The sequence below is a fragment of the Sinocyclocheilus rhinocerous genome, unplaced genomic scaffold (genome assembly GCF_001515625.1).
Source record: "Sinocyclocheilus rhinocerous isolate Xijiao unplaced genomic scaffold, SAMN03320098_v1.1 scaffold468, whole genome shotgun sequence".
NCBI classification, from domain to species: Eukaryota; Metazoa; Chordata; class Actinopteri; order Cypriniformes; family Cyprinidae; genus Sinocyclocheilus; species Sinocyclocheilus rhinocerous.
In genome coordinates this window covers 1,401,655-1,423,003 of record NW_015635305.1, presented here as the reverse complement: position 1 = coordinate 1,423,003, position 21,349 = coordinate 1,401,655, and the positions used below count along the sequence as shown (strand labels likewise).

The 21,349-nt window shown below is 35.1% G+C and overlaps 1 protein-coding gene across 1 annotated transcript in view; it reads right to left on the bottom strand.

Annotated features, from left to right (window-relative positions):
* Positions 1-21,349, bottom strand: part of LOC107746872 (AT-rich interactive domain-containing protein 3A) — a 76,265-nt gene that overhangs the window by 4,622 nt on the left and 50,294 nt on the right. Inside the window, exons 3-5 of the mRNA XM_016561201.1 lie at positions 16,784-16,856; positions 4,481-4,664; positions 2,042-2,280 (exon numbers count right to left, since the gene is read on the bottom strand). Of these exons, the coding sequence (XP_016416687.1) occupies positions 2,042-2,280; positions 4,481-4,664; positions 16,784-16,856 (496 nt within the window). The remainder of the gene's footprint in view (positions 1-2,041; positions 2,281-4,480; positions 4,665-16,783; positions 16,857-21,349) is intronic.

The following is a 21,349-nucleotide window of genomic DNA, read 5'->3' as shown; positions in this document are numbered from 1 at the left end:
CAAATGTATGTAACACAATGTTATAAGTTGATTAATTTTATGTTTTTTTTTTTTTGCTTTTTGTGATTATATTTACACTTCTGTTCAACAGTTTGGAGACGGCCTTTTTTTCTTCATATGTTTGAGTAGAATCAGAAATACTGTGCAATATTTTTACAATATCAAAAAGAACTGTTAGATCTGAATATATTTTAAAATGTCATTTAATCCTGTGATGGCAAAACGGAATTTTCAGCATCATTACTGGAGGACCTTGAAATATCCTCATTTTTACGGTGCTTAATTTTGCCACACTGGACAGTGAAGCGTAACAGTTGAGAAAACAGAAGCCCTTTATCACAAATGTATGTAACACAATGTTATAAGTTGATTAATTTTATGTTTTTTTTTTTTTGCTTTTTGTGATTATATTTACACTTCTGTTCAACAGTTTGGAGACGGCCTTTTTTTCTTCATATGTTTGAGTAGAATCAGAAATACTGTGCAATATTTTTACAATATCAAAAAGAACTGTTAGATCTGAATATATTTTAAAATGTCATTTAATCCTGTGATGGCAAAACGGAATTTTCAGCATCATTACTCCAGTCTTCAGTGTCACATGATCCTTCAGCAATCATTCTAATATACTGATTTAGGAATCTTTCGTACCATTATAAATGTCCTTACTGTCACTTTTGATTAATTTAATGCATCCTTCCTGAATAAAAGCATTTATTTCTTACCAAAAAAACAAATCTCACTGACCCCAAAATTTGTAACGTTTTGAATGGTTAGTGTATGTTACTCTTTTGATATTTTATCTTATTTATCTGACATTAATTTTGATACTGTACACCTGATTCACTTAAAGTAAATGATACTTAAAATTATATATTGTAAAACAGAAAGTGTAAAGGAAAGTTATTCAATAATCTGAATACAGTATTATATTCTACAAATTTGGGTTTATAAATATGCTGCAATAACATCCTCACAGGGAAGTATGAGTATGAAACACAAGTCATGAGATCTATTTAAAGCTGCTTTGTAAACACTATAAATACTGTCAGATTCGTAAGGCTCTTTGATCCTTAAAGTTGCGTGACTTGTCTTTTTCCATATGGGCACATTACTGAATCATGAAGCAGCCCATGTCTCTTTGTGTTTAATTTCTCCTGCTGGTGTGATGCGGAAACTGGCAGAGTGGGCAAGAGGAAGTCCTGCAAGCTGTTTCCTGTCCGCTCTGATGACCATTCAGGCCACAGCGTGGAATAAGCGTGAGTAAGATGTGGCAGTGTTATTGTGTAAGAAAGATGACTTCTCCTTTGGAGGATCAAGGTTGTAATTAAAATAATAACATTCAATTTCCTGATAAGGAATAACATTTTTCTTTCTCTTTGTGAAGTCTTTCTCTTTTTAGGCAGTCGTGGCCTAATGGATAGAGAGTTGGACTTGTAACCCGAAGGTCGCAGGTTCGAGTCTCAGGTCCGGCAGGAATTGTAGGTGGGGGGGGAGTGAATAACCAGCGCTCTCTCTACCCACAATACCACGACTGGGGTGAGACCCTTGAGCAAGGCACCGAACCCACAAATGCTCCCCGGACGCCGCAGCATTGGCTGCCCACTGCTCCGTGTGTGTGTTCACAGTGTGTGTGTTCACTGCTGTGTGTATGCACTTGGATGGGTTAAATGCAGAGCACAAATTCCAAGTAAGGGACACCATACTAGGCCACATGTCATGCCCTTTCCTTCCTCCTTTTCTCTTTTTGAAAATCAACAATCAATAGAATGCTATTGTTTTTAAGTGGGATTTTCTTTGTTATATTATGCCTAATTTAATTTTTATTTTTATTATTTCATTTTATCATGTTATTATTTGATCTATTTTTCTTTGTACTGTAGTCTATATTATTTTATTGAAACAGCAAATAATTATTGTAAAATTATGTACTACTACATTGGGAAAAAACATACTTGAAACATTAAAATTCACCTTAATATTAAAGTATTTTGACATTGAAAAAAACTATGTTGTGAGAAAGGGAAATACAAACACAAACCTTTCTTGATAACAGAGGTCATGTGCCCGCCGTTGGGAGTGGGCATGCTGATGTGGGGCATCTGGAGTTTTGGGGAAGCCAGCAGGGTGGGGGTGCCCACGGGGGAGTAGTTAAAGAGGGTGGAGCCATAACTCTGTCTCCTGCCTTCGCGACGGTTGCTGTCGATAGCTGCCTGAAGCTCCCCGGGAGAGCTCAGTCCCCGCTTTTCACATTCATAAGGATAAAGGTACTTCATATACCTGTAGACAAGAAAAGACAGAACGTGAAGCACTGGAAATAACACTATAGCTACAGTAATTTACATTTGCCCTAAAAAGTGTTTGGATACTCAAGTTACACTGAAATAGTAAATATCGGTCATAATTTCTTTTAAGGTCCAGTTCTCGCCATTAACAAACCATTAACTATGACTTTTGCCTAAATAAACTCCTAATTTGCTGCTTATTAATAGTTAGTAAGGTAGTTGTTAAGTTTAGGTATTGGAAGGATTAGGGGTGTAGAATATGGTCATGCAGAATATGTGCTTTATAAATACTAATAAACAGCCAATATGTTAAAAATGCTAATAAGCAACTAGTTAATAGTGAGAATTGGTCACTATACTAAAGTGTCACCTAAATATCAAACCTAAATAGTGGCATCTTCAAATAAATGCTCAGGATCTTTACTCAGAACAAACTTCACATTTCTGAGCCACTTTTTCTGTGACATTTGACTCAAAGTGATTGTTATGCATGAAGTTCTCCTCAAGTTCACACAGGTGTCATAACCATTGGTGTAGTTCATAACATTAACTATATGTTCCACTGACAGCTGACACCAAAAACCTTTTGCCTTCACTTTGAACTGTACATCTATTATTTCATAGTTATCCTATCATTTATTTAATTCATTTTCAATGCATAGACAAACTACATCATTCACATTTTTGAGAAAAAAAAGGACAGAAACATTACACTACAATGTAGTGAGTGCACATTCTTCCTCTCAACAGTGCTTTGAAACCCAGATTTCTTGCATTCCTCTATTTACATGACCGGGATGAGAGCCCATCTGTTCAACTGTCAATTTTTTTTACTAGGTCCATGATCAACTTAATAATGACTGCCTTCAAATTCCATTGTGTTTTCTTATGACAGCCTACAGGGCTACATGAGAACTGGATGCCTTAGAGAATAATGTAATTGTGTTAAATGATAGTGCTGAGAGTGGACTTGCACAAACAAGTTGATGTGTTCCCCAAGTACGTCAATGATTTACACAGAAAGTAGAAAAACATACAACATGATGCTTTCATGGAAGGAGTTAAATATTTGAGTCAAATGTAAAATGTACTAAAATGCATAAAGTTGAAATCTGTTTATGAGGGGTGCAAAAAAATCTAATTAATTATATGACAACAGTTAATTAATCAAATGAACTGCAATTAATCACATTTACACTACTATTTAAAATTCTGGGGTCAGTATTTTTTTTTAAAAATAAATACTTTTTATTTATCAAGGCTACATAAAATTGATAAAAATTGACAGTAAAGACTTTTACATTGTTATAAAAACGATTATATTTTGACTATTTAAAATAAATGTTCTTTTGAACAACAACAAAAAAATCCTTCTGAAACACTCATAGTAAGAAAAAATGATTTCTGAACGATCATGTGACACTCTGGTATAATGGCTGCTGAAAACTCACAAGGAATAAACTACATTTTAAAACCTTAAGATATAAAACAGCTATTTTAAATTGTAATAATTTCCCCACAATATTACTGTTTTACTGTATTTTTGATCAAATAAATGCAGCCTCTGTTAGCATAAGAGATTTCTTTCAAAAACAAAAAAAAAAACCTTTCCTACCCCAACCTTTGAATAATAGTATATTAATGCTCAAAAAACACTCCAGAAAATTCATATTGTGTTAGATGAGTAAAAGTAGATTAGATTAGTAGAGTAGATTAGTCAAAAAGCAGCTTTAGAAATCAATATATTGTCCACAGCAATCCATTTCGCAATCAAGTGTGTCAGCGTGTCTTAGCGGTTGTTCACACAAGATGCGTTCTTTTGTTCGAAGCCTTTATACATATGCAAAATGTCTTTGGTCATTACATTAAGTCTTACTTTATTTAGGTTCTTTCACCCTAAAAGCCATGTTTTTGACAAAAATTAACTGTACTATATTAAGTTAAATAGCGAGCCTTTTTGAATTGACATTGTGCTGATTTAATAATGTACAATGCTTAAACAGCATTAGTGTTTGCTTGATGGATCTCAATTTAGCAGTACAAATCTATCTCTTTCTTACTTCTACCGAACACTGTCAAATACACTGCTCTTCACTCTCTTTATTTTAAAAGCAGGTAATTGAATTGGACAAGATAGACAAGAATCAACTGGCAGTTATCAACAGGTTGTTCCCGTCTGAAGTTATCTCACTCACTGTGTTCGGAGGGTGAAAGCCGCACTGGTGATGGAGGTAGGGAGGTTCAGGCCTTTGGTAATCTCGCGCCATATTTTCTTATTGATGACTTCCACTAAGCCGCCTTTTTCGGTGACAAGCTTGTAGAGAGTGTAGAGATCCAACACCTGCTTGGCCATGATAGGAATCCGATTCACTGGAGTCCCTGCAGGAGCCGGGGGGAAAAGCACAATATCCACAATCAATGCCATTAACTCAAGCTCATTGACGGGCCTCTCGGCCGCTTATAAGGCCAATCAGTCAAGCATAAGTAAAACATCCGACAGCTTCCCACTCCACTTAGCAAAAATATCACTTTTTGCCTTCAGTTTTGCCTTTAGTGAAAAGAAAGACCTGTGGCTTCTTATTTATGTAAAAGTAAAATCTCAATCATTAAAAATTCTCCACACTGTATACTCAAAGTGAAAATCATTTATCATGATCTAATATGCACCATAAAGCCTGAACAGCAGTGGAGATAATAATTTTGACTATAAAGCGCAAATGGCTTTTTAAAAGAGAACAAAAGTTGCCAAACATCTAAACTCTCGAATGTCGATGTTTAAACACTGCTCTCCTTCCCTCTGCCAGTTCATTTGTTGAATGGAAAAAAACCTTGGTGATAATTTGTGCTCACGATTTAATGTTAGGTTGTAATGTGCGAAGAGGATAAGCCCTTTGTGTGCATCTGAGACCGCCTGACCTCAAGATAATTAACCTGTATTTTGCTGATAGAGTTCTATTGTGCCCATTGGATTTGCCATAATAGCAATCAATACGTAGAGAAATATAGAGCAAACAACAGCAAGCAGAGCCACAGTCTGAAAAGAGCAAGGAGAGCAGAGCTATGGTCTATCAAGGTAAAAACACATCAATTAAGACTTGTAATTACGGCTTCATTTTGCCTCTCTGGCATGTGAACTAAGAGACACTATTAAAACTAAAGATTTATCTGCCTTCTCTCTGAGACAATGCTGGCATTAGATCTAAAGTAGCACAAACGTCTAAAACAATCGATCGATGTTTCTAACTTCTCCTCAAACTGACCACGCGAGTCCCTGAAGTAAAAGTAAATATCAAGGGTCTTGATTTGAAAAAGCCGAAATGGTTTAGAGTGGTGGTTCTCATCTGGGTTTGATTCAGAGCACATACTTTACACTGGAAATCAAGTAATGACCCAACACACTACCAATATGTTTATTGTACCAAAAACAAAGAAAACCGTCTTAACACTTAAATGTATTAAATACAAATAATTTAGATAAGATTAATCTTGGTAGAACACTGTGGCTGGCAAAAAAAAATTCTATTCCTTCATCTGCTACAAGTGACATTTTGTGACATATTAGCCAAAATGATGTCAGGCCTATATAATATGCTTTTCCCCTCTTTTCAAACATATTAAAATGTAGTAACAATTTTGTAAGCAAATTGCATAGTTGTGCCTGGAGTTTGCGGACATCATTTTTGGCCAAGCTGACATGCAAAGCTTGCTCTTATTCTTCCCAGCCTATAATTCAATCAATCATTGTGGTGGGGGTTAGTAATATGTGCTGTAATATACATTAGACATAATTTTTTGGTTTTTATAGAAAATGCAAAGAGGAGGGATCTGTCCTCTGCAACCAAGGTGGATATTATCATAATGGCTAAATCTGGTCAATTGACTATGGATATTGCTCATATGCTGAATTTGAATGGTCGCAATGTCCGCCGATTTATTGCAAAACACTGTGAAACAGGTACCATGCAGAATGGGCCAAAGAAGACGATTGAACGTTTTGACAGGAGGTAGAAAATCACCTCAATGTGTGACTTCTTCAAAATAAAAAAAATGCTTCAACTTCAACTTTTTCTTCAAAGTTTTTGGGAGGCTTTGCAAATCAGAATAAAGGGAGAACTAATGAAATATCTGTAGTAATAACTGATTGTACTGTATTCAATGTATGCCTTATTTCCTGTGAGCTTTTTGTTTTTTGCATAGTAAAATAAAACCATAATTCCATAATAAGCTGTTGTTTACCTTTTTCCCCAATACATTTTTTTTCTTTTTCCCAGTACAGCATACTGTATTCCTGGTTTAACTGAACTTTTATGGCCATTAAAAGCACTTCTGGCCTCTGTGTGTGTATGTGTGTGAGTATAGGTATAACTATATTAATTGTTTTTCAAAAAGCAAAACTAAATGCAAAACCTTCCCTCCTAACCCACTCCTTGCTTAACAAACCGTCAAATGTACAAAGTTAAAACACATTAATGCACAAATAATTATTTATCCCCATGCACAAAAGGCCAAGCGAAATGAGGCTGGAGCAATAAATAAAACTTGACTCCACAAAAGCCGCCTTTGGACTGAATCTGAACCTGGATAAGTGTCTTTAAAACAAGATTTACGAGCGCTCGATTTCTGAGCTGATGTATTCATCTCCTCTAGTTCCCTGAATAAGATGCAGTGAATAAAGGGCAGTACGAGCTTTTGTCATCCCAAACAATTTGATCAGGTCATGCATCATTATGACAATGAGTGATTGTGGAGTGCAGAAAAACACGTTTCGCCGAGGTCACATAGCAGCCTGCTGTTAATTGCTCACTGGCTAAAAAGGTTTAATTGAAAATGTGCTGAAGGGAATAAGCTGGTGTTGGGGCCAATCATCTATGTGGCTGCCTTCATCAGCAGTCTGCGTTTTAATCATTCACTTCAGCCAGATAATGGAAGGACAATGTGCCTGCGATTGCTCGGTCTTCCGAAGCATGAAATGAAGGGCTAATTTGTGAACACAACGCTAGAAAAAAACTTGATCTGTTGTGTATAAAACAGGCAAATTGCACTGACCAACAAGCCTGAGTAAGTCCTCTATGATGTGTTTTTCAGGAACACTAGGTAGCTTTACATTACATTTATTCATTTGGCGGATGCTTTTATCCAAAATTACGTTTAAGAAACGCTACACAGGCAATTCTTCCAAAGGAGCTAGCAACAGGTTTGCCTACATGCTTTCCATTTCACTACAAAAATTGCAATCTCTTCCTGGGTTGAAAATGTACTATACGTATAAACATTGAGCTGAAAAAGACAGGCCAGGCAATCAACTTCAGTTGCAAAAAAAGTGTGTGTGTGTGTTTATAAGGGTGTAATGGTACACAAACAAGACGGTTCAGTATGTACCCCGGTTTTGACAACATGGTTTAAATATTATTTATTTTTAAATATAAAAAAAACAACACTCAACTTATAAAACATGTAAATTGCACATAATGCAATTTTTAAATTAACTTCTAAATTATAAAATTTCTATTTGTGGTTGAAATATTCATTTTCACAGTGGCTGTCATAACATGTTTCATAACAGATTTATTTAAAAATACTTTTACATACCTGTAGACATCACTAACAGGTAAGGTAAAATAAAATGCTCTTCTCTAGACTTAATTTCTTTAGCGAACTAACGATTATTTTAAAAATAAATCTACATTATGTTTTTTTTAAATTGCAACAAAGTAGATGGTTATAATTAGCCATCTATTTTTACTTTACATACATGTTTTTGATTAATATGATTAAAATAGTTCTATAAATCTTAAAATATTTTTTTTAAATAATCAGTGCTGAAAAAGCAGCGAAATGCAGGAAAATAGTCAAAGACATATATTTAGTGCTTGTTTAAAAACGAAGACAACTGAAAAGAAGCACTTTGTGGAGCAGCCAATTGTTGTAAATAAACAGAATCAAAATCTATACTTTCATTCTTAATTTTTTTTTAATCTTAGCAGAATTACATTTTCACACACTTCAGGGGTGTGCTTTGGGAATGCGACTTCCGTGCTATTTTTTACTTTACATACATGTTTTTGATTAATATGATTAAAATAGTTCTATAAATCTTAAAATATTTTTTTTAAATAATCAGTGCTGAAAAAGCAGCGAAATGCAGGAAAATAGTCAAAGACATATATTTAGTGCTTGTTTAAAAACGAAGACAACTGAAAAGAAGCACTTTGTGGAGCAGCCAATTGTTGTAAATAAACAGAATCAAAATCTATACTTTCATTCTTAATTTTTTAAAAATCTTAGCAGAATTACATTTTCACACACTTCAGGGGTGTGCTTTGGGAATGCGACTTCCGTGCTATGGAAAACAGTGAAATTAGAACTGAAAATACGGCAGAAACTAAAAGACTCATTCTTCGAGGCGGCTCATGGCCTTTCATTCTCTTCATTAGTATTTCAGGTAATTATGAAAGCGTCGAATATTGATTTATTCAAAAGAAAGTGCTGATGCTGCCCTAAGATGTGATCAATTTATTGTTGCTTCCCTGTGGGAATCATGAATCAAAGTGGGAATTTATCAGTTTACAATGGGCAATAACACTTGCATTGTTCCTATTGCTTAAAGATTAGGGGTCGTAAATGAGCCCATCACTCCAAGTCTCTTCCACGATGGACGTATTTATTCTTCAGAAGCCATCAAGGCAACTTAAAAGAAAAGGATACAATTAAGTGATTTACATCAGTTGTTTAAATCTCATTTCTCTTCATATAATGAGACCACCATAGTATAGCCAAACAAAGAAAGTTTTCACTGATAAAACTCCCATAAAACAACAGTCCATGTTTCTGAAATCTTTCCTGGAATCACATGATATCTCCATTTTGACAGAGGTATAATTTGCAGTACACGTTTCATTTACAGGTCTCAAACAGCTGGTCATAAATACTTCTTTCTATATAAAGCTCTCTGGGGGAGCAGGGAATATCATCTACATTCTTCCATCAGTGGAGTTAAACACAGGTCTGTTTGTGTTGAGCTGTGAAATAGAGGCAGCCATTCTGATGTGAAAAAAGATACGGCCATCTCAGTACACAGAGGGGCTTGCGACAAACGATTCGTATTTGACAGGTTATGATTGATGATGGCAAGGTTTCGGGGGACACTGGGAAGGCCAGTGACCTCTGGTCTCTGGCCAGGCCTACAGGGGACAACAGTCCTGGCACGAATTCACTCACAGCGGGGGAGAACCTTTCGTGTATTGCTTTTTAATGTGTTCCGGACACATAGTGAAGCTGAGAAGATTTCACCAGAGTTTTCATTTTCTTACTATCGTCAAACTGTTATTTGATCCAGTGACTGAACTGATGTGGAACGTCATTCTGGGAAGGAAAATGCTGCTTTGGAAACATTCTGCATTTTGACTATGCAAAATGAACTATGTATCACTTATTTTTGTGAATCACAAAAGAAGACATTTTAAGGATTGTGTTGTCCATTTCTCCTTCAAGCATTTACAAAAAATAAAGACTAAAATTACTGCATTTATTTGATCAAACAGTAATAACAGTAAAGCAGTAATATTGTAAAATATTATTACAATTTAAAATAAGTGTTTTCTGTTTTAATATATTTTAAAAAGCAATTTACACCTGCCATAGCAAAGCTGAATTTTCAGCAACAATTACTCCAGTTTTCAAAGTCACATGATTGTTTAGAAATAATAATTATTATCACTGTGCTACTGTTGTGCTACTTCAATATCTTTACTGTCACTTTTGGTTAATTTAATTCATCCTTGGTGAAAAAAATGAATTAATTATTATTATTAATTTCAGATTGATTTTGAGAACCATTGCTTTGCTCATTTAAACTTTGGGCTGTTCCTTACACAAATCTATTGCATACAATTATATAGACTCATATGAACTACTTTTAAGAGTCATTGACTCTCACACATTTTTCTTCATGTTTTTGTTCTTTATTATTGCATTGGGTAAAAATTCTCTCTTTTTCTCAATAGAAAAACATCATGAGGGTAAATGATGATAGATTTTTCTTTTTGGGGTGAACTACTGCTTTAAGCTTTGTTAGTACCAAAAACAAACAAACAAACAAAAAGGTTTTTAAATTGCACAAAGCCAATTATTAAAACTCAAAAAGCTTGCATTATAGATAAGCGCACAACATTCTATGCCATTCACCGAATACAACATTTATTTTCAGGCTCATGGAAGACACACTGCAGTTCAAAATACATGTAAGACAGTGTGTCCTAATTACATTCTGAAATCTGTACTAGGTTGAAGCTCAGATTGCAATGTAACCAATACTTGTCAAAGATCTAAATATGAACTTGGTATCACTGATCATTGACCTTTTCTCTATTAGAATGTACTGCTTAAATTTACCTACCAAAATAACGGCAGGTGGATCGTTTGCATCCTGTCGTTCATCTTACTCATGTCAAACATATCAAAATAAGGCTATTGATCACCCAACATCAGACGTTCAGTTAATATGTAAATTTAAGAGAGAACTGAAGACCACAAAATGGTTATGTGCAGTTCTAGCAGCAAATTGCAAAAAAGCCACAAGTTAAGAAAACACTTAGTGATGAAAATAAAATGAAAGTACACAATTACAATTATTACAACAAATAATAAAAACAGTACATTTAAATGTTACCATACATTATTTGACAAAACATTTTTATAGTCATAAAGCCATAAAGCTGTCAACCCCCAGATGTTTGTAATTTTAGTCTATCAATATATAGTGTATTTCAGAACATCTGGAAAACCAATTAATTGTTTGTTTATCATGTGCTAATTTTTAATTGTATATTATTTTTAATTATCATTTTTATGAAGACATTCATATCAGCATGTAACCAACCTTCTGCAATACCATTATCGATCCCCTTTTTTTTTCCCAGTGGAAGTTGTGGTTCTCTCATGATTCTGAAGAAAAAACATTAGACAACTAAACAAAATCACATGTAATTTATGAATAAATGATTCAATGACTCACTCAAGATGTACTTGTTTCATTACTGGATGAATCAGCGTTCTTGAATGAATCTCTTGTATGATTCAAAGACAAATACATTTTAAAGGGGTCATATGATGTTGCTAAAAAGAACATTATTTTGTGTATTTGGTGAAATGAAATGTGTTTATGCGGTTTAAGGTTCAAAAAACACATTATTTTCCACATACTGTACATTATTGTTTCTCCTCTATGCCCCGCCTTTCTGAAACGCATCGATTTTTACAAAGCTCATCGGTCTGAAAAGCAAGGTGTGCTCTGATTGGCCAGCTATCCAGTGCGTTGTGATTGGCCGAATACCTCAAGCGTGTGACGGATATGTTACGCCCCTTACCATATTGTGATGCCTTGTCCCGGCCGGAGCGATGAGACAAAAACATGAAAACCCATTACAAACGAGGCATTTGTTGCATCCAATGGGGACATAATTACGGATTGTAATGACTTATACTGTCTTTTTACGCGTTGCGTTGCATAAAACCATGGCTGCATTTGTGATCGGAGAAATTACAAATACTACAGCGAGAATAAAAGTTACGCCTTCTTTCTTTGCGTGAACATTTGGGCAGCGGCATCATATGACCCCTTTAACAGCCCCTTTTCGCCACCTACTGGCGTAACAATGTAACTGATAAATCTTCATTTGGAGTTTAAAATTACTTTCAAAAGGTGATTTGCTCTATTTTAATCGCTACCATACACATCGTACACACAGTTTATATCTGAACTATAAACTTTTATCCCAGTACTTCTGTGATTTGAATGTTTGTAACACAGAAATAATGATACTGTGTGGCTGAAAAGACTGTGAAGCAGTTTCATTCATGACAGCAGCTGCTCTCTTTAGGACAATGGCAGCGCGAACGCAAATTTAAATGTTCAAATCACACTGGTGTGACCGTACTCTGCACAGACGAACCAAGTGATCACAACATTGATCGCACACGTCAAAGGTTGAGTAATGAAACAGACGAATCATTGTAATTTAGGAATAGAATCACGTTGGTGTTTGAATTGTGTTCGCGATTTTTAATGATCTATTAAATTAAAGTGCTTTGTTGGTGGTGACACCTCTCTTGCAACATGTTTAGAATCGAAATTTTTATTTGACAACAAGTATCCGATTCCTGACCTTAAGTATCCGATTCTGGAATCGGAATCGATTTTCGATTCCCAACCCTACTTAGTACTACTGTAACTTTGACTTTTTGACAGCTAAAAAAATACACAACAAATACAAGCAAAATCTCTGTTTAAACAGTAGGTGCACTTTCAGAAGTGCAATTTTTCTCTATACTTCAGACCTAGATTTACAAACCCCAGATACCCAGTGACCCCAGAACCCCCCCCCATCTATTAGCATCTGTAAAAAAGGATTTTTCAAAGCTGTAAATAAAGTTTACTGGAGTATGTGTTACAAGAAAAAAACGATTTCAGTCTGTCTACTTCAAAATTTTGTTTAATTCAATGTGTTACTTGCTTCTTCTTGGTTACTATTTGTGAAATGTACTGCGCAATTCCTAGATAAAAAATATGCACTTTAACAAATTATAACAAATTGTTTCGCCACCAAATCCCTTTAACAAATTTGGTTGCAAAACAATTTGTTTTAATTTGCAGTTAAAGGGCATATGACAGTTATCGTAAGCTAGAGATTATGGTTTATAAAGTTTTAAATATGGTACATCGTATGATACATCGATTCACTTCAGAAGTCCTTTATTAATGCCGAGTTCACACTGTTAGCCTGAAAATAGCCCAATTGCTTTCGAGGGGGTCCCCCAGTAAAAATCGCGTTGGGGGGTAAAATACTAATATTTTTGGCGGGGTTCTCCTAGTACAATTCACATTCCAGGGCCTACTTCCCACTGCCCTGTATCTTGGTCTCTCATTGGCTGTAGGTCATCGCCGATGTGTTTTTCAGTCAGAAATCATTTCACACAGCGTGATTGTGAATCGCCGACAGCTCCAGATATTTAGCATGCCAAATATTTCACGGCGTGAAAATAAATATTTCATTTCTGCGACGCATCGGCGATTCCCACAGATCGCGTCTTTGATAATTCACACTGCGTGATTGTCACTCGCGTGAACGAGCACCGATTTGCCTCCGATTTCGGGCATTTGTCGGCGATTTCGCAAAACCTGTCGGCGAGTGAAAAATCGGGCTAAAATCGTGCAGTGTGAACTCAGCATAACCCTCCAGAGCTGTGTAGAGTACTTTTATGATGGATGGATGCACTTTTTTGGGCTTCAAAATCTTGACCCTGCTTCACCGCCATTATAAAGCTTGGAAGAGCCAGGGCATTTTTGAATATAACTCTGATTGATTCGTCTGAAAGAAGAAAGTAATATACACCTAGGATGGCTTGAGGGTGAGTAAATAATTAGGTAATTTTCATTTGTGGGTTAAATATCCCTTTAAGTGTCCTAACTGAGCATGTATCGCTAGACAGTACTGTGAATCCTCTGTCACAATAGTCTCGTCTCTGGTGATGAACAGTTCCAACTGTCACTGATGAACCACCATATTGAGTGACAAAACTTAATATGGTGGAAGTTAAATGGGAGTTCCCATTCTATTCATGCTGTCAGTTACATGGTATGATAACAGCTATAAAAGCCTCTTGGTCATTTAACACCATGGAGACATGATTGACAACATAACAGTAAAACATAACAGATGTAATGAAAAAGACTTCATCCTAAAACCTCTGGGTTTTCGTTTAATGATTACTACTGAAAGCTAACATTTGCGCATTTTATCCAATCTGTGTAAATGCAAGTGAACTCTTGATAAGTGCACTGGGTGTTCTGGTTTCCTGAGCGATGAAGTCAATACAGATTTAGACATCAAGCATAAGAACAGAGGCAGCAGGGATTGGATTATATTTGATCTTATGCTTGAGTTGACGGGAAGAGCTTCCCTTCGCTGCATTCAGGCATTTTTATGTCATGGCATCACCAGACTGGGTGACTCCTCGCTGGCTGTCTCGAATGGATTAGCCCATAGCGCAATAACAACAGCATGAACCGCGATAAAACCTGCCCTTCATTCCTGTCATCACAAATTCAAACAGATGAGAAAGAGCTAAATGACAACTCAGCCCTCTCTGTCATCTGTTGCCTCTCAGGGAAAATAAATCAGATATCCTGTGACCTGTAACTGCCTCAAACACTAAACCAAAGCACCAAGAGGGGTTCTGCTAAAAACACCAAAATCTGTTGCTAAGATGGTTTGACTAGTCAAAAATGGCCACACATGATGTATAAACAAATGTATTACAAAAAATGTGTCACTGGTATGGAAAGCTTCAGAAAAGATACTTAATATACTGTGAAAATGAAGCACAATTGTTTTAATTAAATTAAGTTACATTATGAGCAGATTATAATTAATAATGCTACGACTTTATTTTCTTAATATTACTAGAAAGTTTTTAACTCAAAATACTACAACTTTTATCTTGTAATAATAATATTCTTGGCTCATTATTTTATGCTTAATTTAGGCATTTTTGTTTATTTGTTTTGTTTATTTATTTAATTTATTGTAATTTAAATATATATATATATATATATATATATATTTACGATATTAATTTTAATGTGGCACTTTTTTGTAACTGAAACATCATTTATAAAATTATATAATTCGTTCTAAAATTTTAAATTCAATATTATAATAATAACATTAATATAATAATATACATATTTATTTTATGAAATTAAAGTAATCTAATATTGTACATTTTTAAACGCAGCTGAATCTCTCCTTCAAAACCTGGATCTAACTACATCATAGCACTGATATATAGTATGTACTGACAAAAGCATGAAATGAGCTCTGAATAGTCAGCAGTCAAAATGTTGTGAGCTATTTAGTAATAATATATATTATACTGCTGACAGGCTGTAAGGTCAGCAACACACAATACATTTACATAGATTTTGTCGAGATACTGCCAAGTACTTTTAGTGTAATGTGTAAGGAAGCCACAGCCTCAACTGTCATCATTCATGGACTAAGAGAGTGTTTCTTTCCCAATTCTTCTTTCTCAGAAAAAATCTGATGCGCTTTCTGTTTGCCCTGCAGACAAAATGCACATAAGTTCATAATAAAACTTTTCATTCAATAATGCTCAAAGTATATTTCAAATGAAATAGGTTACTACAGCTGTGGTTTTCATGTACAATAAACCCCAAAATACAAGTAAATAAAACAATGGGGGAAAAAAAAAACTTTTCTGATGAACATAAACAAATTACTCAAAAATACAGTAAAAACTGTTTTATTGTGAAATATTATTGCAATCTAAAATAACTTTTATATTTTGGTTTATTTTATTTTAGATAATTTTTTTTTATCTGTAGCTATGAAAATAAAGAAAACTTTTAGCTCACAGATACTACAAATGTGTAAGTCTTTTAATTGTTTAGGAAAAATATAAACTTGGATGTAAACCAAAATTATAGTGAAAATAAACCACATTACCAAAACAGAGCCACACAAATGTGTACATTTTTAATTGTTTAGGAAAAAAAATCCACTTGGATATAATCCAAAATTATAGTGAAAATAAACCATATTACCAAAACAGAGCCACACAAAACAACAAAAACAGTCCTGTGCACTTAAAATAGCTCTGTCCTGTCTTGGAAAGTCATCAAAGGCTGCAAACTTCCTCATATTATGCAAGGCCATTAAAGTTCCTCTATTTCCTCTATAAAATATCGGAGGCTGATGTCTGCTGAAACACCTCGGTGGGAAAAACTTCTCAGATGATGTACGTCCCTCCTCAATAAAGCATTAAAATTCATTATGCCACGGCCGGCTAACATAATACCAGGATGCTGGCTTCCCTACCGTGGCAAGGTCATCCCCTCGAGGATGTTTTCACATAATCTGAGAGTAATTATAAAACAAACAGCAGAAGCCGTTGTTTCAGATAGCATCAGGGGCAGAAACACACCACAGTGGCAGCAACACTTCAGAGAAATGGACGGTTCAAACAGGAAACCTGAAAAAGCCTATCACAATAGTATCTACACATTCTCAGCCTTTACCAAAACAATAAACCCTGCATTTCTATTGTTGGCATGACTGCAGATGGGTGGTTAGACATTTGTGATGCTTTGTTTTCATACACAGGTGGCAATCAAACCTACTTATTTTAATTGTTCCTATAAAAGAAGTCCCTCGTTATATTCTTTAAAAATACAGAAACCCTTGTATTTACTCGTTAAAATTTTTTAAAAAGCTTCTTTTCTTATTTAGTTTTCTATCAAGAAGAGTAAATACAATTTCACCTGGAATATGTCCAATATATCGCCAGCAAGCCCTATAATTACTCATATCTGAACATTATCATCTAAAATCAACATATAGTTTTGCAATCTGGGTGTGAATGGGAGTGTGTTTCTTCTGACATTTGCGATCTGAATAACTGCACATAACAAGACTCACCTCTTTTTTGCATGAAACTGAAGAGATCATCGAGAAACTCCTTTCTTTTCTCATCATTGTCCAGTTCGTACAGCTGTGAAACGAACAGAGGGAGCTTTGTTAGTATTTTGAGGATTTTGCTTTAATTGTGAAGCATATACAGCGCTCCCCTTCTATCCTTAAATATATCATATTAAGGCTGGATGCTGATACACTCACACCAGTGGAAAAACCACATGCATTTTAAGGGCGCTTTTCCCTTTATTGGCATATCCATTATGTTTTCTCATCCTGGCCCTTCTCTCTGAATGGACATGCTCAAAAGAGCCTTTTAAAAGCCGTCTCGTGAAGGAGAAGACTGCAACCTGATGGAAATATGCTCCTCAACCTTCACTTTCAATAAGTCTTAGTCTACGTTAACAGGCGAGCAGGTCGATACAGGAAGACAGAGGGATGACCTTTGGAAGCAGCGGGGCACATGGAACAAGGCCCCGGAGATAATAACCGATCATTTAGGAGTGTATTAGCTGTCACCAATATTAAAGGACCAATGCAATCAATGTCTCAGAAAAAGGTACAGTGGGTTTAAAGTGTGAATAAGACACAACAGGCTTTTACCCATATGTGACATTTCCAAGGCGTACGGCGCAAATAAAACACGTTCTGTTCGAAATACGACGAGCGGAGAAAATCTCTAATCGGGAATGAAGCTCTGAAATGCAGTAAAGCCTGTCAAGTCACCTGCATAGATGATATCTGACAAAGTCTGTATGCTTCATACTTTCATGACGCATGGCAACAAAGCTGACATTTGAATCAAAGTTAATTTAAATGAATCTGCCCTTGCTTAGTGGTTGTCCATATGTGTGGGTTTAATGTGATTGTGTGGATATCGATGCACAAGCTATGCCATATGATCAACTGTCTGGCAAGTTGTTGAGAGATAGAATGCAAACCCTGAAGAACAAGGCACAGAATGTGTAACACTTCTCTTAATGTATGCAGATTTAAATACAGACATTGCATAAGTCAGACAACAAAACATTCGGGAGTGATAAATAGAGTGATAAATCGGGACTTCTGTTATATCAAATTAAATTGGATTAAATACTTGAAAATAATAAAAACGGATTAGATTTTTTTTTCAAATGTAAAGAAACATATAAAACAGCATCTCTCGTTTTTTCTCATCTTAAATACACTGATCACTATATTATCTGTGCAACACTCTGCCCACTTCAGTTGAAGTGCCAGCAGCCATAACAGTAAATTAGCGATTCATTAAGAGGTGATGTAATTGTGACACTGTCAGTTGCAGAGGTCATCACTAAGCTAGGGTGACCAGTAAAGGGGTAATTAAGTCAAAAGTGTAATGACGTCTACAACATTGCATTAAATATTAACAGATGGAAAATACATTAGAGCTCTGCTTCACCTCTGAGTGGTCCATTATGCTCATATTAGTTCTATTCCCAGCATTATTACTGCAGGAATGCAGAGCACTGATGCACATAGTCTCACAAGACTCCCATGAATCTAAATCGTAGTGTGACTGGAATAATTCAGAATTTGAAATCACTGATTATATTGCATAATCTATTTCGTTAAATTACATACAGTCATGTCCAAAAGTCTGTGACTACAATGATAAGCTGCGATTTAAAATCTAATTAATATCTGGAAAAAACAACAACAACAACAGAAAGATTAAAAATGTTGAAAAAATGTAAATACATTTTTAAAATGTTATGAATAAGAAGATAAGAATTACGATAAGAAATATAAGACTCTCAAGTATTTCTTGGTCACAACTCAAATAACAGATGTTTTCAAATCATTCCTTACAGCTGGAGAATATGATAAAAAAAAAAATGCTGAGTTAAATACAACTCAGCAACTGGGTTGTTTTGACCCAGCCTTCTGGGTAGTTTTATTTAACTCAAAATCACTATATAGCTGGCTTAAAATGAACCCAAAATAGGTTTTAAAGTAAAAATCAGACACATAATTACTAGAGGCATCAGCAATAATCAAAAGGTGAACATTTATTAATAAGCAATAAAAGTTTTTTTATTATTTAATTATTTATCCAACGTATAATATTCATTTATTATTAATGAATAATTGCTAATTTCCAACCTATTTTGGGTTCATGTTACACAAGAAATACAAAAATTTGTAAGCAATAGTTGAGTTAAATAAAACTACCCAGAAGGTGGGGTTAAACATTTAACCCAACCACTGGGTCAAAACAACCCAATCGCTGGGTTTGTCTATATTTCACACAGCACTGGGTTGTGTTTTCTTTTAAATATTTTCTTTTAAGCTTTTTGTAATGACATACAGAACAAAATATTTAAACAATATAATACAATACAAAAAAAAAGGAAAAAAAAAAAAAACAAGAGGTGGAATGGGCTAACATGGATGGTTGAAATACAGCAGGAAGAGTTTTACATAAAAGTAGATTACACAGGCTTCAGGAAATCAAAGAAGGGTTGCCATACAGCTTGGAATCGACAATGTAGTTTGGGCTCCAATAAACGTATACCTTCCAATCGTATAACATGGAACAACTCAAGACAACCCGGTTTTGAAAAAAGGGGCATGTGAAGATTTCCAGTTTAAGAGTATTATATTTTTAGCAAGAACCATACCCAACAACAGTAATTGCTGTTGATAGCTTGAAAAAGTGTTCAGTACCTCAGAAGTCCCCAAAATGGCTAAAATGCTACTCCAAAAACTGGATCAGCCTGTGTCTGGCATTTATTGAACAATATTGGATCTTACTAAGGCAATCATTCCATGTTTCATCAGACAAGTCTACACCAAAATCCTTGGCCCAATATCTCTTTGGTTTTGAGACTTTAGTCTTTGCAACTTCAGGGACTTTGTTTCTCCATGTAGCAAACCCCAAATTGAGTTCTAAATGGCTTAAACAAATGATTGTAAGCAATTGGAGTATGAACAGAGACGTCAGGCAAAGTACAATATCTTCTTATTTGGTTTAATATTCGTATTTAATTTTTTATCATAAAATTATTCCCAGTCGATTTTGGTGAAGGAGACACTTTTGAGAAAAGTAGAACTGGAAGACAAGATATAGTTAGGGATATTGTCTCTTTTGTATCTTAAGCCATAGTGGATCAGCTATAGAGGAAATTTCACTAAGAACACCCTTCTGCCAGTAGGATAGAGCTCTAGCATTTGCTGCCCAATAACAGAATTTAAATACTGGAAGCCCAAAGCCTCATATCTGTGTGGGTTTTTGTAAAGCACTGGGCTGTTTTTAACCCAGCATTTTTAATTTTAAACAAACATGTGGAGTTTATGTTGCTCGAGTGCTAAAGGACAAAGGGAGACAATCCAAATAATTAATTTTACATAATGACATTTATTGTGTTAATGATATAATGTGCAATACAAATTGTGTATTAAATGAGAAAAATGCTAAATATACGCATTTCGTCCCCTTGGAATTATAAGGTTCTATCTGACATTTTTGTCAAAATTGAATTATTCACATATTCTTATTCTGTGACAACTTATTTACATTATGTGATAGATTTTTTATGTTGTGTACATTTTGGGACTTTTTATTTAAAAAACAAAAAGGTTCTATCAACACAGTCGAATGGAATGCAAAAACTTTGAAGCTCAATATCTCAAAACTACTCGGAATGCAGATAGAACCTTATAATTCCAAGGGGACGATTTCACTGGTCTCAGACTTTTAAACTGCACTGTGTATAATAACTAATTAGTAATTCAATTTAAGCTATTTTTCTTAACTAATAATAATAATAATAATAAATGTAAAACTGACTGTTTATTAATTCAAACCTCATTACATGCACAGAAGTCACATATCTATGTCACTTGTAAGCCTGTCTGGTCTTACTGATTTACTCCGTAAGCTCAGTAGCTGAGCACATGTGTGTGATCATTATGAAGCGTCTCAATGATTCTTCGTAGTGTCAGATAACACAAGCTGCTTACAGTGTCAAACCCCCAAGGCTTCTGCGACACTATGTGATCACACCCTGACTCAACCTTCAGCAACTACAGGTTCAACATGTATGGGCAAAAGTATGTATGAGTGGACGATGATAAATATGTTTGAGTAATTTATGAATTACTTCACATACATTTTTTGTGAAAGAAATTCTTCATAATTACACATTATTTTTCAGAACACATCGAAAGCAGAATACAAAGTAAAACCTTTGTACGCTTTTAATCTAGATCTCAATGCATCCCTGTATTGCTCAAAGAAGTATCTCGCCAGGATTTCAGTAGAGGGAGCTCTTCACAATACAATAAATTATCACACACGACTGAAACGTTTCACTTCTATCACAACATTTTTACCAGCTCTTTCAAAACAAAACCAGAGCAACAATTCAAGGACATTACCTCTCAGACTGGGAGTAGAAAAAAAAAACACATACAAACAGTGTCCAAGAGAGACATGCTATAGACATTGTTTCACAATCCTCACATCAGGTAGGTGGGCCAGTGACAGGGTGACACTCTTTGTGACTGAAAACACACACACACACACACACACACACACACACGCGCGCG